Source organism: Eretmochelys imbricata, chromosome 9 (genome assembly GCF_965152235.1).
Source record: "Eretmochelys imbricata isolate rEreImb1 chromosome 9, rEreImb1.hap1, whole genome shotgun sequence".
Taxonomy (NCBI): domain Eukaryota; kingdom Metazoa; phylum Chordata; order Testudines; family Cheloniidae; genus Eretmochelys; species Eretmochelys imbricata.
This window is the reverse complement of record NC_135580.1, coordinates 84,530,365-84,546,944: the sequence shown is the minus strand read 5'-3', so window position 1 is coordinate 84,546,944 and position 16,580 is coordinate 84,530,365. Positions and strand designations below refer to the sequence as shown.

The following is a 16,580-nucleotide window of genomic DNA, read 5'->3' as shown; positions in this document are numbered from 1 at the left end:
AAATCTGACCGTGTACTGAATAAATAGGTGAGTGAGTGCATCCAATGAAGTGAGCTGTAGCTCACGAAAGCTCATGCTCAAATAAATTGGTTAGTCTCTAAGGGCCACAAGTACTCCTTTTCTTTAGGTGAGTGAGAGTTGCCAACATATTAACTTGATTACTTTGATTTTTAGGGGAGTTAAGAAATCCCCATTTTAGGTTTCTGTGTCAATACAGCACAATATAAGATTGATTTATAAACTTGTTATTGTCCCTTTCCCCAGGTCACGGAAGTGAATTTGAACAACATGTTATGCCCAGCCATCTCAGATCCTTTCTATGGGCCCTGGTATCGAATCTGGGCATCTGGACATCAGACTATCATGACTATGGCTCATGGAAAACTTGTAATATTATTCTACAGTGCTGCCCCTGTCTTTAAATATAGTGTGGATTTGCTTAGACTCCCATCTAAGAAAATAGACTGAAATTTCTCCCTGGGGAGTAGCACTTACAGGAAGCGGAGGTACCTGTATTCATATTGGAGAAGAAAGAGGAGAATGAAAGGACAGTGTGTTAGTGTGTTGTGTCTGCTTCCCCTCCCTCCCCCCATCAATGTTTCTTGCCTCAAAAGATCTCTACGATAGAGTGAGGATTTTCTTCTTTCAACTACTGTTTTTCACTGCCCGTAGCCAATGGCAAAATTAGTGGCCTTATTCTGGGAGGAGTTGGTGTTTCTTACATATTTTATGCAGATTACAATGGAACCTTCCTAACCACACTATATAATTACCCCAGAAAATGGCAGGCTCTGCCTGCATCCCAGCAAGGAGAGTGGCAGTACAGTCCCCTTATCAAGACTTCATTATTGTTTGCTGTGTATCCTTCAGTACATTTACTGATTGCATTATAAAGTATTAGAAAAAGCTGAATTACTACTCTAACCGAAAGTGAACCAAGCAAACAGTTTGCAATGCATCATCCTGGCTTAACTTTCGTTATTTGAATTTTGCAAGTTGGTGAAGCAATATGCCGGAGGTCTCCCAGTTATTCGTGTGAATTAGTGAGGTTCTATTGCACTACTTTAAGCTGGTTGAAGATAATGGGGAACAAAAAAAAATTCAAAATATTTTTAATTTATTTTTTAGATTGGACTGTTCTTTCTCAGTGGCTGTGGATCTTCACCTGTGTGGTTTGAGCCCAGCATAGTACCAGCTCTGAGGTTGCTCTGACTTGAATGCATGAAAAACCATCAGGTTGAAACAATTGTTTTAAAAAATCAAGCAGGCTGTAAATTGTGATGGGTGATGTTTCATCTCATCCTTCAAGTTGCCCCTGAACAGAAAGAAATATGAATTAAAGGGACACTGTCAACCTGGTTTAAACTGAGAAAACAAGTTACAAAACCCTACATGAAGAATTTTAAATTTTATTTCATGCTTTTAAAAAATTCCTGCCCTGTGTTCTGTATTGAACAGACATTAATTCAGTATGTAGGGAAACAAAGAGAAACTGCTATTCTGGTTTCTCTCTCTAAGGGTCTGTACACCGTATGCAGTGATTTAAACTAAATCAGTGCAATTCTAGTCTGGTGGCAGTTATATCAGAGTAAAGGTACGTATACCAGCATAGCTTGTTTCATTTGCTAGTATAACAAGCTGTACTGCTAGAAACACCTGTATACTGGTATAACTGCCTCCACAGTAGGGCACTGCACTGATTTAACTAAACTTATTGCAAAAACTGCATGCAGAGATTCAGAAAGAACAACCAGGGGAAAAGCAAATTCAGTGTGTCCATTTACTTCAGTTTTAACAATGTTCAGTATTAAGACGTTATACTGTACAGACAAGTGGAAAGGGGGAAATCTTGGCAGTGTTCTTTTTAATTTTTGAAATCTGAGTTCATGTTGGTTGTATTTCAGAGCTGCATCACAGGAATTGGCTGCAAAAAGTGATTTTTAGATTGCTTGTGTTGCATTGCCATAGCTGTAATAGTATACAGAGCCACCATACCTCTCCCTTCAGCTGAGTCGCCCTGCGATCATGTTCTGAAGTTAAGATACAGCCATTTATACCTCAAGGAGAGAGCTCATTGCCTAGAAAAATTATCAAAGTTACAAACTTGCATTGTTTTTTATTTTCACAAAGGCAGATTTTGATGGGGGAGAGGGAACACAAATGACTTCTCTAAATAGTTTCACTCCATTTAATTAAATATATATATTTACAGCGGCATTCAGGAGTATCCTATCAATCGGTATTCTAATTCGTAAACCCTTTTCTGGGCACACTCTGTGCCTGGTGGCATATATTAAATATGATGAATAACCTATGCTGCCATAATTTGATAAAAAGGCAGATTTACTCATTGCACAGTTGTGATCAATTTAAATTCCTGTTAGCCAGACCAACAAAATGCTCCCTATCTTCAGTCTCCAGCAGGAGTTCGCCTTTGAGAGCTAAGCCCCTGATACTCACAATGAATATCTGTTTACAGTGTGGCTCTCAGGCCCTGATCCTGCAACCACTTAAGCACATTTAACTTCACTCATCAGAACAGCCTCACTGCTACTCCTGTATGTAAAATAAGCACATCTTGCTGAATCATTTGCAGGAGTGGGGGGAAAGCACCTGTGTTAACAAAGGTGTTCATATTGCTAGATATTAAGCAGTTCCCCCTACTTGAATATATGTTCTCTCATAGGAACAGCTGAGCTAAATCATACAGCACTTCCTCCTATCCCCTAAGCTTGTATGATGTTTATTTTGGTTTATTTATCTAGCTAGCAGTCCCTTAGCAAAATGCCCTGGGCCAGACACCGCTGCTGTAACTACAATGAAGTGCATTTAGAAAGAGACCATTGGTGTTGCCAAGGGATGCAGTTGGCCCGTCTTTCAACACTGGCACTATTGCTTGGATTTAAGTTTTTTGATTCTTGCCTTTTTCTAACCCATGTTTTTAAAATGTTGTGGCTACTGACAGATTTTGACAGCTCCATTCAGAACAGCAGCAGCCTCCCAGGTATAAAGCCACGTAGTATTTTTGAAAATACAGCATTTCCTGCCTACAGCTGTGTGCTTCAGGGCATTCTAATAAGTACAGCCACAGCTCTTTTAGGCCACTACTAGCCTCCAAAGATCAAATAATGAGGCTAATGGGGAATTTCCAATGTGTGGCTCAAGGGGTACCACCTCCATGGCAGGGTATTTACTTGAAGTGAATAATTTCTAGCTCTTTTGGCTGGTTTAAAAATGTAGGAGCAGGAATGGCAACTTTGAGACGATTTAGTTTAAAGTCAGGGAAGCCCCTAAAGCAGTTCCTAAAATCTGACTCTCATTCCTCAGCTGATCTCTTACGACAGACACAGTCTGTAAGGTGCAGCAGAAAGGTGGGGATTGTTCCATTCGTAGGATGTTGGTTTGGATGACAGTGGGCTACTCAGAAGCTTGGCAACTTATTAAAACATCCTACGGGAGGGTTACATCACTTCTATGGTGGAAGATTTATTTTTCTCCTATTGAATGGGTGGGTTTTACAAGCACTTACAATAGAGATGATGCTCCTTGGTTGGCTTCTGTTTATACTGGAAATGAAGAGGTGAAGCCAGGTGGCCAGGAAGCGTGAAAAGGAGAGGAAAGCACAAGGTGAGTGACTAGTCAGTGTGGAAGGGATAGCTTGCCTCTGGCCATCTGAGCTGCCTGAGACAGATCACTTTGTCTTCCACTAGTTCATGTGTGACAAGTCATCCGCACTACCAGGGAAAAATCACTCATGGTGCTGATAGCTAACATTTCACCTGGAGAAGGTTATTCTCCATTGTATTCAGAACTCCAGTGACAGGAAAATAATTTGTGGTCTTTAATATTATTGTTTTTCCATTTTTAAGCAGATGACATGTCAGGTGGGAGCCTGAATATTGTAGTTTATTTTAATAAAACAGGAGCGGGAGAGGGAAGCCTAGAAAGGAGAGACAGACTCATAGAAGTGAGGGACAGGAAGGGATCTCCATAGGTCATTTAATCCAGTCTCCTGCACTGAGGCAGGGCTAATAGACCATCCCTGACAGATATGACTGGCTAGGCTTTGTGCCAATGGAGTCAATCCCAAACTGAAGCGAACTCTGTTTATCAAGTGCATCCTTATTTTGGGGGTGTCTCCCCCTCAGTGGAGAACTTTGTGTATGTTGAGGGTAAAATTGTGTCTTTAAAAGCTAGCTCCAACTACTTAGCAACATGGTGCTCTGATCAATGGAGGTGGCCTTTCTGAGCACACCAAACTCTGCCCTTATCTCCTCTCTACTCTACAGGAGGAGCTGTTAGTAGCTACAGTTAACTTGTTTACTTATCACACAATTTGTTTATGCTCAGGCTGAGAAGCATGAACTAAAGATGGTAACTCTTCTGCCCCCATGTAATGTTGGGCAGCAGCCAGTGCATGGTAATGGATTCTGGTGCCAAGGCTTTCAGTAGTCTGAAGACACAGCTAGTGCTATTTTTCAAAGGTTTAGACACACCTTTGCAGTGTTTTACCATTGATCTATTTTTGTCCATCTTCTGCTTAAGCGCATTGGACTTTAAAAACCAAAGATAAATTTGCATCTTGTTTCTCTCATAAACTGGAGATTAACAGCTCTTAGTCATGTTCAGAAAAAAAAATTTTTTTTCTTCTGAACATGTCCAATATACATATAAATAAATGGATGTAAGGCCATAGCCCCCAGATACACCCTAGACGTGGTATTAGTTTGACTTCTTAGTGCTTGACAAATGCTGCTTGTAGGCAGAGCGTTTTGCTGAAGCTGGGAGACATGAGCAGTCAGTTCAGTTGTGCACTTTATGTTTTTAGAGTACCTCAGTGTAGATATATTCCCCTCTCTCTGTAGCCTCAATCAGGGTTTTGATATTTCTGTATATTTGATAACTGAATGTTTTGTAAAAACCTAAGTGTCTTTCCCTCTCAGAAACGGCTATTTGCAGTTAAGTACTTGATTCTGTGTCCCAAGTCTCGTCTATAAATCACAGGCATTGGTTTCCTAGGCATTTGTAACTACGTGAGGAGAAAAATATAGATGTGCATTTTTTCTTGTTGCAGTTATTTCCAATTGCATTTGTCGTTTTACTAGGTGAACTTTTCACAATTTTATTTTAAAAGACGGGGGATAAAGGAGAGCTGCAGCATACATTGGGAAAGTTAGTCGTCCTAGTTTTAACAAGGTAAGCATCTGGTATTAGTCTGTAAGCAGAAATGCTGCAGGTATGTTTGTAAAGACAACACAACTACTTTCTGTGTTTTATGCTAATTACAGTGACGAGATCCATAACAAACAGTTCTTTTGTGACCTTGTGCTCAAGGTGATATTGCTGTAACTCTGTTTTTCTGCTTAGCGTTGTTTAGTTAAAGCCGAGCTGTTTTTAAAATGGCTTTATTTTTCTTGAGGGTCAATTTTATACATTTTTTATTTTTGCATTTATTCTGAGTCATAGTTCTCTCAGTGCGGCACGTAGAGTGGTGAGTGCACCCACAACGCTGTTGCCAGCCATGCTCTGCCAGGAATCTGGAATTGCTACATGCACTGAGCTGAGGCACAAAGCTGTCTTTGGAAACTTGCAGTTCCAATTATCCTGCCCTTGGTTCCAACCATCATATTATCCTGGGCAGGGACAGGGACCAATGTGGGCACTCAGCTGCCACCTCTGCTGTTAGTTCAAAGTAATTTGTAAAAGTGTTCTAAATTTTGTAACCTTTTTAATGTGCTAAAACTTGGTTATCAGGTAACATTTGCAGATAAGGGGTATATTTGTGTACTTGGTTTTTTGTATTTTGGTCTGTTTTTGTTGGTCCCTAACTGAGATCCTGCTCATTGGGCAATTAGTTGTTAAATCTTTAATTAAAGGAATAAATACCTTCTACTGTGTGTGGGAGCAGTTTTGTCATCATTTTAGCTATGCCAGGTCCTGAGCCTACCTGAACAATCTTGTTGCCTGATTATAACCAATCATAGCCAAGAAAATTGAACATCTTCCACTACATCCCTTCCTACACTAGAGCACAAAGGAGAGAGATGAAACCACACCTAAGGTACATAAGTACTCCTTCTTCTCTATTCACTGTTTAAACCTCCCCTACCCACAAGTGGTGGGTAGAAGGTACAGGTGGCAGGAGATTTCTTCATGGGTGAAGATTTGAAAGTAAATGCTTTTGAAAACTTTGCACATGTCTTGTTAGTTACACTCTGCCTACCTCAACACCCTCTCCATTGAAGTGGTAGAGCATTCTTCCTAATTTTCTGTACTGTCATGCCAATATTTCACAGTAGTCTCAGAAGAATTACAAGGTATGGAACAGAATATGCACAGGTTTCAACCTAAAACAATCTTTTGGACCTTTTATTCTGCAATATTTGCACATTTTGTCACTGCTGCTCAACTGCAGTGGACAGGTAAGTCCTAACTTTTAGTTTGTCATTACAGATGACATCGAGCCCTAATTAGCAGGTTTTTATTTAAAAAAATCCCCACACTTCATGAGTGCTATGATCAACTACACTTCAGACCAGCAGTGGTTTAATTGCAAAAGCTGTTTAACATCTTTACTTCAATCCCATGAACAGTATCATTATGACAGGCTACTATATAACTTGCAAATGGTGTTCATGGAAAAGGAAAGTGACAAATCGTGCACATATATATTAAACAGTATATAGAGGCCATGAGCTGTGGGTTTCATCCAATCAAGGAGCAGAATCAATACTATGTCGTGGGATGACCAGTCACAATGTGTGAAGACTGAAACCATTGGCGCTAATAACTTGAAAGCACAGCTCAAGCCACCAGAGTAGATTTCTACCTCTGTGAATGAGAGGCAAACTAATTTACTAAGCTAGAAGTCTGAATAATAACTCTGACAAGGGGCTAAATTTAATCAAATTGTTCCCTACCAATAGGTGACATAGCTATAATTGTCAATCAATTGTATTGTTTATATTTGTTTTAATAGCAAATGTTTGTCAATTTTAATCTGTCACCCAAGAACTGTAGCCTTAGCTCACAGTACCACAAATTTTTTTGAAAAGCAAGTTGATTCATAGACTGGAGCAGTGATCAAGGTATGGGGATTTTTTCATTGGTAGGTATAGCCACCTATGAGTCCATCACACTTTGGGAATGCACCATGCTCCATTTGGGAATATTACCATGGGGAAAAGGAGAGTGGCTCTCTACTTGAATATTGCAGGATAGAAAAGCATACATACTTCACTACTACTACTTTGTAAACATGCCTTTATACAGGTGACAAAATCTGATAAATGCCAAGATGGAAGCTTTAGTCAGATATGTTAAGGATGGGGTTGATTGCCAGAGCATTACCTATCTATATGGGTGGCAGAACGAGAGGAAAATACTTAGTATTCTGCATGCATTGAGTGATTTTTTTTACTTTAGCAACAGCAATCAAAACAAGTCAATTCCTGTGTATTAGTGATGAAGTGAATGTGTAAAGGCTTTTTTACCAAACTACCTGTGCCCAGATCACTATCATTCCATTACTTCCCCAAGACACACCCATGCCCCCCACCAGAGAGGAAATTTCTAAGAAACTTTTTTTTTTCCAGCTAAAGGGTACCTCCAAAGCCTTTCCGCAAAATGTCAAGATGTAAAACTGCTAGGAGTTGGGGAAAGGATTATTAAACAGCTTTAAGGTACAGTTCAGACTGTAGATTTATCCTTCATAGAAATAAAGTATTAAAAACAGATTTGCTGCTTGATGCTATTAGTCACAATTTTGAAAGTACTAAAGTGATGTCAAAAAGGTAAAATTTACTTATCTAATTTTTCATTCTCTGAAGTTGGCACCATGTTCTGTGATCCATTACAACTGGGTTATTTCTCCTAGTCTTCCAAGTGCAAGAAGCGTCTTTGTTTTAAAACTCTCTAGCTGTACAATGTACAGCCAACAGGTGGCGCTGTTCAGAGACCTGTAACTCCCCAAACTTAGAAGACAAACTATACATTCTGATTATTAAACATAAAATATTAATATTGCCAGGCAGGAGACTGTATCTACTTACTTTTTTAGACAAAGAGTGGAAAGAAGACTTGTGGCAAAGTCAGATCCCAATTTGAGTGAATCCCAAGATTTGACCCTCTCTGAAGGAATACTCAGGGAGGGGAAAAAAGGAAGGATTGAGAGTTCCTCTTCAACTGGAATTTAATGCAAAATTGGACACTTTGGATGGGGTCTCATGGAGTCCACTTAGAAGGAAAAATTACAGAATATGTAAATTTTACTTTTCTGCCTTGTGGGCAGCTGGTGCTCTGAGCACTACAAGTGGGAAGTAGACAATCTCCAAAAATGGGGAGAAACCTTAAACCATCAAGAAAATTGAATCCCACAATATACAGACACTCCCTGACTTACACAATCGTTCTGTTCTGGAAAGCCTTGCGTAACTCGAATTTTGCGTAAATCGGAAACGTATACCTGAATGTTATGCAAAAAGCCCCAAAGACTCCTATTTCTAGCTTACGGAACTTTTTACGTAAGTGCAAATTTGCGTAAGTCAGGTCTTGTGTAACCCGGGGAGCGTCTGTATGGAGTACAGTGAGGGGAACATCCTCTGGGGTATTAGTGTAGACGTCTAGCCCAATAGCTTGTCTTTACAAAGCCACCTATTGACATACCTGCAAAAGCTACACAAACGAGCCCAAATTTTCACATTTGGGCACCTAAATCCACAGAAGACACCTCTGTAAGAGTGATCCGATTGGCAAGGATTCTGAGCACACTGTTCTCAATGGATTTGGTTCCTAATTTTAGTCACCCAAATTTGGGGTCAAGGATTTTGCGGAAAGAAATGCATAGTCTCCCCACAGCTGCCAAATCCCATCTGCTACATAGGAGGGGCAGCATCATTTTTACATGAACTGTATAAATGAAAGGAATTAAATTTACGGGGTAGCTGGAATTTTTACATATTCACAGCTGCATACGCTCACCCTTGCTGTGGAATGTGATCAAAGTTGTACTCTGTACTAGCACAATGTGAAACAAACCAGTTGAGGACTTAAGCAAGACTAGTAACACTGCAAGTCATCTCTTTTGAAATGATGTGGGGAAAGAGAATGAATGTACACTGATCACTATCTAGACCCTCAGGGATAGTGTAGATCAGGGGTCAGCAACCTTTCAGAAGTCGTGTGCTGAGTCTTCATTTATTCACTTTTAATTGAAGGGTTCGCGTGCCCTTGTTTAATGTTTTTTAGAAGGTGTGTCTCTATAAATCTATATATTATATAACTAAACTATTGTCATATGTAAACAAGGTTTTCAAAATGTTTAAGAAGCTTCATTTAAAATGAAAATGCTGATCTTACGCCGCTGGCCCGCTCAGCCTGCTGCCAGCCTGGGGTTCTGTTCACCCAGGCTGAGCGGGGCCTGCGGCCAGGACCCTGGCTGGCTCAGCCCACTGCCGGTCTGGGGTTCTCTCCGCTGGCTCCTGCCAGCCAGGGTCCCGGCTGCTGGCCCTGCTCAGCCTGCTGCCAGTCTGGGATCCTGGCCCTGCCCATGCAGAGTGGGTACATACCTACCTTCTCCCTGGTTCTAGCCCATTCTCTTCCTCTCTCTCTACACTGAGCTGAGGGTGGGAGTGCACTGAGCAGAGGGCTGGGGTGTAGGGTCTGGCTAGGAGCTAGAATGGGGGAGGGGGCTCAGGGTTAGGGCAGAAGGTTTGGGTGTGGAGTGCTTACCTTGGCAGCTCCCATTTGGTACGAGGGGTGCAGGTGGGAATGTGGGTGCAGGAGCTCCTGTTTGGTGCTCAGGGTAGGAATGTGGGGAGTGCAAGGGTCAGGACATGGGGTGGGGGGGTGCAAGAGTAAGGGCAGGGGGCTGGGGGTGTGTGCTGGAGTCAGGGCTGGGGTTGTGGGGGGGTACAGGGGTCAGGTCAGAGGGCTGGGGTCGCTCCCAGCCCCCTGCCCTGAGTAGCTCACAGTAGGGGGCTGTAGGGTATATGCCCTGATTCCATGCTCCTTCCCCAAGGACCTGTCCCCACCTAGTCTCCCTCTCCTCCCCGGAGTGCTGTGGCTCTGGTTCTCCCCCTTCTGCGCAAGGGCCATCAGCTGATCGGCAGCAGGGAGGGAGAGGAGGAGGGGCAGGAACCCAGCATGCTGAGGGAAGGAGGGAGCTTGCCTGCTTTGCAGCAGTAGCTGGCAGGGGCGGGCAGGATTTTTAATGGCACGCTGCTGCCTGGTGGGGTCCCAGCCTGGGTTCGGCAGCGGGCTGAGCATGCCATTAAAAATCTGCTCCTGTGCCATCTTTGGCAGATGTGCCATAGGTTGCTGACCCCTGGTGTAGATAATACTTAGTCCTGCCATGAGTGCAGGGGTCTGGACTAGATGACCTACTGTGGTCCCTTCCAGGCCTACAATTCTACTTTAGGTGGGATTTATGGTGTTTGTTACATACTCAATACTCTGTGTATTCATTTCCTGAGCTTTATACTGTTTTGTCACATCTCCCCAATATGTACTATATAAATGATAGCAGCAGTTGTACCAGTATGACTGGTTTTGCAACAAGAAGGCTCTATATAAAAGACCAGACCCCTCCCTCGTGGATTTGATTTAAAAGTGACTGAAATCAATGGAAGGGGCATACACTCAGTAAATCGAGCTCTGAAGGAACTGAAGTGTTACATATTAGGCAGGTGACATCACTTCAGTTAGATTGTCAATTTCTCTTTGCCACAGAAATACTAAGTGGTTCATGCCCAATTTATTGCTCTAGCTGGGAAAATGAACAGACTGACTTCATTTAGAACAAAATGTACCTCCAAATACATCATTAAAATCCAAATTCCTTTTTGGAACTCTCAAATGTTCAAAAAGTAACTGAGCTGGCCACACAATTTAGCAAAGAAACATGAAAACAGGAAATGGTGATTCTTTTTCCTTATTTTATTGGGTAAATGATTTAAAAGGTAAGAACAATAGTGTTAAAACTACTACAATATCTTTCCACAGCCATATCTCACAGACCCACAGATAACCTTCTATATTTTTTTTGTTTTTTTCCTCATTTTTACCTTTTTTAAGCCATACTCATATTAAAATGCCCATTTCAACAGTTTCTTCACACTAATAGCAATTAAATGTTGGAAGGGAGGATCTAGTTATAATGGAAGGGGGTTCAGGTAATCTGTGATATTATTGTAATCAATAATCAAGTTACTAATAAGGAAGGAAAAATAGGGGCCCTGTAAGCTACTCCAGGTAGCTCAAAGCCCGTAATGTGTCACCATTGCATTCAAGATAACTCATTATGCTGGTGAACAATTCAAAGTAATTTTTTTCATAACATATAAAACACTAAAATAACTTAGAAACTAGATCCAAATATTTTGAAAAGAATCAACTTTGATATACAAAAACAGTCATAAGTTGTTACAAAAGTTTCAAACAAAAGTTTGTCTTCTCAGTGCGTTTATGTACCAGCACAGTTACTGGATCCAGAGCAAAGAAAGAGGTTTTTATTTTTTTCTTTAACAGTAATAAAAAACAAGGAGAACATATCTTTGTATATAAAGAATCATTGCTGGTCATAAGAAAAAATGTAACCAGAAACCCTTAAATCTGAGAGGCACACTTTGGGTTTCTATATTTATTTTTAACATAAAAGGAAAGTCACCAGTTTATTTAAATGAAGGAGGTACTCAGACTCCTCAAATAAACTTAATTCCATTAACATCACTAGCAAAAATCAGTTAGAAACTGTACAAAAATAAAAAAGTTACCCTTTAACCCTGCAGGGCTTTTGTAAGGACTGGAAGGCAGGCTTTAGGAGCAGCATGTGTGCATGGCTGGAGGCTTCTTTGGTTCGATCTAACACACACAAGAGATGTAACCTACTCCAGGCAAGAGTTTGAAAAACCCGCACATTTGAAGACAAGTAAAGAGGTCCATATACAAATGTCAGGGTGTGCCACATCAATTGCCCTGATGAACTTCATACACCAGGTCCAAACTCACTACTGTGCCCTCCACCTACTGTGTCTAGCACTGTGGGGGAAGTCAGTGCGATAGCACAATCTGGGCCAGAAGGAAGGCCACTTGAAGCATGACGGAGCAACACTTAGAGGGGCTTGCTGTCTAACTCAGATAATAGCACATGGATCTGAGGAAGAGACTTTAAAGTGACAATTAAAGCCTTTTAAAATGGAATAAAGCAAACTGATTAGTGTTTCTCGGAAGCTAAAATGTTAACTTAAAAAAAAAACAGTGAAAATACCCAACATAAAAATATTTCCACTGAGCTATATCTAAAAGGCTATTAGTGTAGTTAAATAAGAACATTCATGAAACTGATTTCACACGCTATTCTTGATCAGGTTTAGAAAAACAGACCTATTCTGTCCCAGGGCATGTCTGAGTGAAATACATGCAAGTTTATTCAAATATACCCATAAGTATATAAGAAACATAATAAACAGCATTCTCAGCACTTACATATCAAGGAGATAGGTGCCCCAGAAACATAGTAGATAGATTTGATTATTCTAAGCATGAAAAACCAGTGTATTTCTACATATCTCCTATAAAACTGACTGATTGACCCATATATCTGTAACAGTTTTTTAATGAATGACAAGACACTGGTCCAGAAGGGCCTGGGCATTAATTGATTTTAAAGCACACCTTTACAATTTGTATAACACTCTTAGAACTATTCTTTTTAAGCAACAGCTACTGAAAGATAGACAAAAATTCATTGTGCATTATGCTGTGTACAAAAAGGAGACAAAACTATCCTTTTTTTTCCCCCCAAGCCATGATGGGAAGTATTGCTGACCTTGTCCTTCAAAACCTGCAGGATTGTTTATTTCATCAGTATATCATTATTACACTGGTAAGAAATTCTGTATAACATCTGCATATATTGAGGATTTTTAAAAAATCTGATATGATTTTAGAGTCCGCATGACCAGTCACGTGACCTGCTCAAGGTTGATTAGCACCTTTAAATACATATATATTTTTATATATAATCTTTTTTTAAAAAACTTCTAACAATGAGCTCATACAGAAGCATGAGCATGCTGTAACGAGATGATGGGTAAAGATGGGGTAAATGACCTTTTTTTTTTTTTTTCTTTTTTTGCAGCAGACAATATTATTCAGCTTGTGCTCAGTTTCCCTATAAGGGCAAGAAAAAAACCTTTCAATCAAGTAGCCACTTGTTTACAGTTTCCACTTAAAAGCTAATCCACTTTAAAATGTTCCCCAAGTAGAAACAAGACAATAGAATCCTCCAAAATATCCTCTGTATAAACATCTATTGATTTTTGCAGTGTCCACTTCGCATCTCTCTTGGCTACTGAATTTTCAGGCCCTTTTGTTTGCTTATAAATTAAGGCATCACAACTGAAAGTGTTTGGACATCAAATGCTGTGGATGAAGGAATACCAAAGACCTTCTATCTTAAAACTAACCAGCAAAACCTGCCTCATATTACAGGTGAGCAGTAACAATTTACCCAATTACCTTTTAAAATATAAAAGTTTTAGCATGATCCACTAGCCGCCTGCCATTTGCTACAGCAAAAGTATTATTAGCGCCGTCTTTTTTCTCTTATCTGTTTAGAATATATATTTTGTTTCACACGCACACATCCATTATTTGAAATATTTGGGGATTTCTGCTTAATGTATTTTACACATCCGCACGTAGAGGGTCTTTTTCTATGATGCATGGGATATATTATCCCCTTGAAGAGGCAATAAACTACTCCTGGTGCTAGTGGGAGTTCTACAGCCACACGAAGCAAGGAGAGAATAGGCCCCAAAATGTTCAGGTCTTGCTACTCTACCACACATACCTTTTATAAATCCCATCTCCGTTACTGCAGCTGTAACAACAACAAAAAATTCTGATCAATACACTAAATGAATTTCTACCTCTTCTTAGTGCAGAAATGTTACCAGAACTATTTCACAGTACTTACAACTCTCCAGGACTGCTCCTGTAAGAGATGAAGCCATCTGAAATCATGGCATATTTGTCCTGTGCTCTTTCTCCAACACCCACACTGTTTTTTAAAACAGTTAATTGTTATCTGGCTAATCATGACCTAATACAACTTAGGAAACCCACAACTAAAAAGAAAGAATATGATGAGGAGAGAAGAGAAATTCTTTCACAATTTGCTTGCTCAAAAGAACCCCAGTTTAAAACATAATTGACACTAGATCAGTAGAGAATTGAGCGTGGTTTGCTAAGCTATCTGGTGCTTTTAATATTCTTCCTATGATTTTTATGTAACTGTATTTATGTCCTACACAAAAGGCACAAAAATCTAAATCCATTTCTTCCTAATATAACATTGCCTCTTCACCAACCATTATTAAAACAAAAGTGACTCCTAATTTGAGAACATCAGAACGACGTCTCTTCTTTGCATTACAAACACTGTTTTGGTGTCTGATCCTGAGAAGGGCAGAATACCCTCGATTCCCACATAATGGAATATGAGTTGAGGGCACTTAGTACCCTGCTGGATCAGGCACTTTAAGTCTGTAATCAGTTAGACCAACCGATCCTGAAATACTTCCTATCATCAGTGCCTCTTATGCTAGGTACAACAGCTTCTCTTCATCTGAAATATTGCCCTTCAAATTCTGTCTGTAAGTACTGGATCTGAAGCTCATGTATTTAACTACATGAAGTAAAGAGCTTTTACTACAGTGGTGGGAATGTATACTTAATACCTGAATCTCTGATATGTTTCATTCCCTGTTACAACTATTAATGCAACAGCAACAAATGTCTTACTCTAAAAAAGGATATCCCTAATTGTAACCCTTAAACGTTAAAGTCTTCCTTCCATCCACAGTCACAGAAAACCTTGATTGATATTATTCAATGTTAATGTAGTATAAATTTCAAATTTTATAAAAAACACAAGGGTTATATATGCTGCAAAAAAACCCCCGCAGTGACTCAATAAAAAAGAATTATGGGAACTTCGTAATAATGCAGTTTTCTCACCCGTTGCCACGATGAACTTCTCCAACCAAGGAGAAGCGTCAACATGGCAACGGAAACTATCATCATAAAATGGTACAGTAATAGAGATAGCTAGACCAGGAAGGGGCGGGGTCTCCTGGGAAGAGGTCTGCAGAGAGGTCCAGTGACTGGTCATGTGGCTCAGTGTCAGGAATAATGGTTGTATGGTGGAAGGGGGTGCCCAATGCCATTTTGGAAGTGATGATGCTGTCGATGGGCAAGGTACTCTGTGTAGCTCATGGTCATCTTCTCACTACGGTACCTAAAAATGGGCAAAGAAAAAAATCTCAAAGGATTTTTAAAGGAAACCATTAGAAATACTAAAGTTAGGCTTGGAAGGATTAGATTTAATCGGTAAACAAACTTCACTGTACACACACAAACCGACAAATATTTCCATTGATTAAAAACTAAAATGTACAGAGTGGCAACATAACAAATATGCTGCTTGAGAACTTAAAGTAATATCCTTAAATCAAACTCTATATATTTTGACGTGATGTTGACAATTTGTATTTTAATAAAAAAAGCTTTTCTTCTTGAATCTGTGTCTACTGTCATTAAATAATTATCTGCACTACCCCATAATATCCCACTACTGTGAAAATGTAAATAGATAAAAATGCTTAAAAACAAACATGGATATTATCCACCAAAATTACAAACAATCAAATAAAAATCCAATTCTGCAAGTCCTAACTGAGGTTATGGCATAGTCATGTGCTTTCCAAAAATAGAGATTTCATCATTTTGCTATTAGGGAGTCGGACTCTAATCTCAGTTTCAGTGATGTAAACCCAGAGTAACTCCATGGATTTCACTGGGGTCACTTTGGATTGCTTTATTTCAGTTTCATTAAAGCACCTATCTGGGTGACTTTTTACAACTGAATATATACAATAGTATAAATGTCTTCAGAAGGTGTTGCCCATGAATAGTAGCTGTCCAAGGAGGTGGTGGTAAAGCTACATCAGTTCGTACCAGAGTTACTCCATATCCTTAACCAACTCACCCCACAAAGTCAGAGAAGATGCAAGAACCATACATGGCCCAAAATCCACGTGGCCTCCTTTCACATAATGTCTTTAGTTGTAAATGCCCACAGTCTGGACCCAATTATACTTCTATACGGGTGCCGATGCAAAATAACTCCATGGAAGTCAAAATGGAGTTACTCACCTTTTTTGTACCAAAGCCTGATATACACCTAAAAGTTAGGTTGACATAGTTATGTTGAGTATCAGAGGGGTAGCTGGCTTAGTCTGTATCCACAAAACCAACGAGAAGTCTGGTGGCACCTTAAAGACTAACAGACTTATTCGGGCATAAGCTTTTGTGGGTAAAAAACCTGAGGAAGTGGGTTTTTTACCCACGAAAGCTTATGCCCAAATAAATTTATTAGTCTTTAAGGTGCCACGGACTCCTCCTTGTTTTTATAGCTATGTCTGTCAAAGGTGTGAAAAATTCCTGCCCCTCAGCTCTGTAGCTCTGCCAACTTAATCCCTACACACAGCTAGGTTGACAGAAGAATGCTTCCGTTG

At 40.0% G+C, this 16,580-nt stretch overlaps 2 protein-coding genes across 3 annotated transcripts in view; one reads left to right on the top strand and one right to left on the bottom strand.

Annotated features, from left to right (window-relative positions):
• The window catches only part of TMEM164 (transmembrane protein 164), an 84,479-nt gene extending 78,582 nt beyond the window's left edge, over positions 1-5,897 (top strand). The window contains exon 6 of the mRNA XM_077827298.1: positions 265-5,897. Coding sequence (XP_077683424.1) covers positions 265-468 — 204 coding nt within the window. The 3' untranslated portion in view covers positions 469-5,897. The remainder of the gene's footprint in view (positions 1-264) is intronic.
• A 5,095-nt stretch (positions 5,898-10,992) lies between these two features.
• The window catches only part of AMMECR1 (AMMECR nuclear protein 1), a 103,953-nt gene continuing 98,365 nt past the window's right edge, over positions 10,993-16,580 (bottom strand). For both annotated transcript variants that reach the window (XM_077827299.1, XM_077827300.1), the window contains one exon: positions 10,993-15,301. In XM_077827299.1, the coding sequence (XP_077683425.1) occupies positions 15,187-15,301 (115 nt within the window). In that variant the 3' untranslated portion in view covers positions 10,993-15,186. The remainder of the gene's footprint in view (positions 15,302-16,580) is intronic.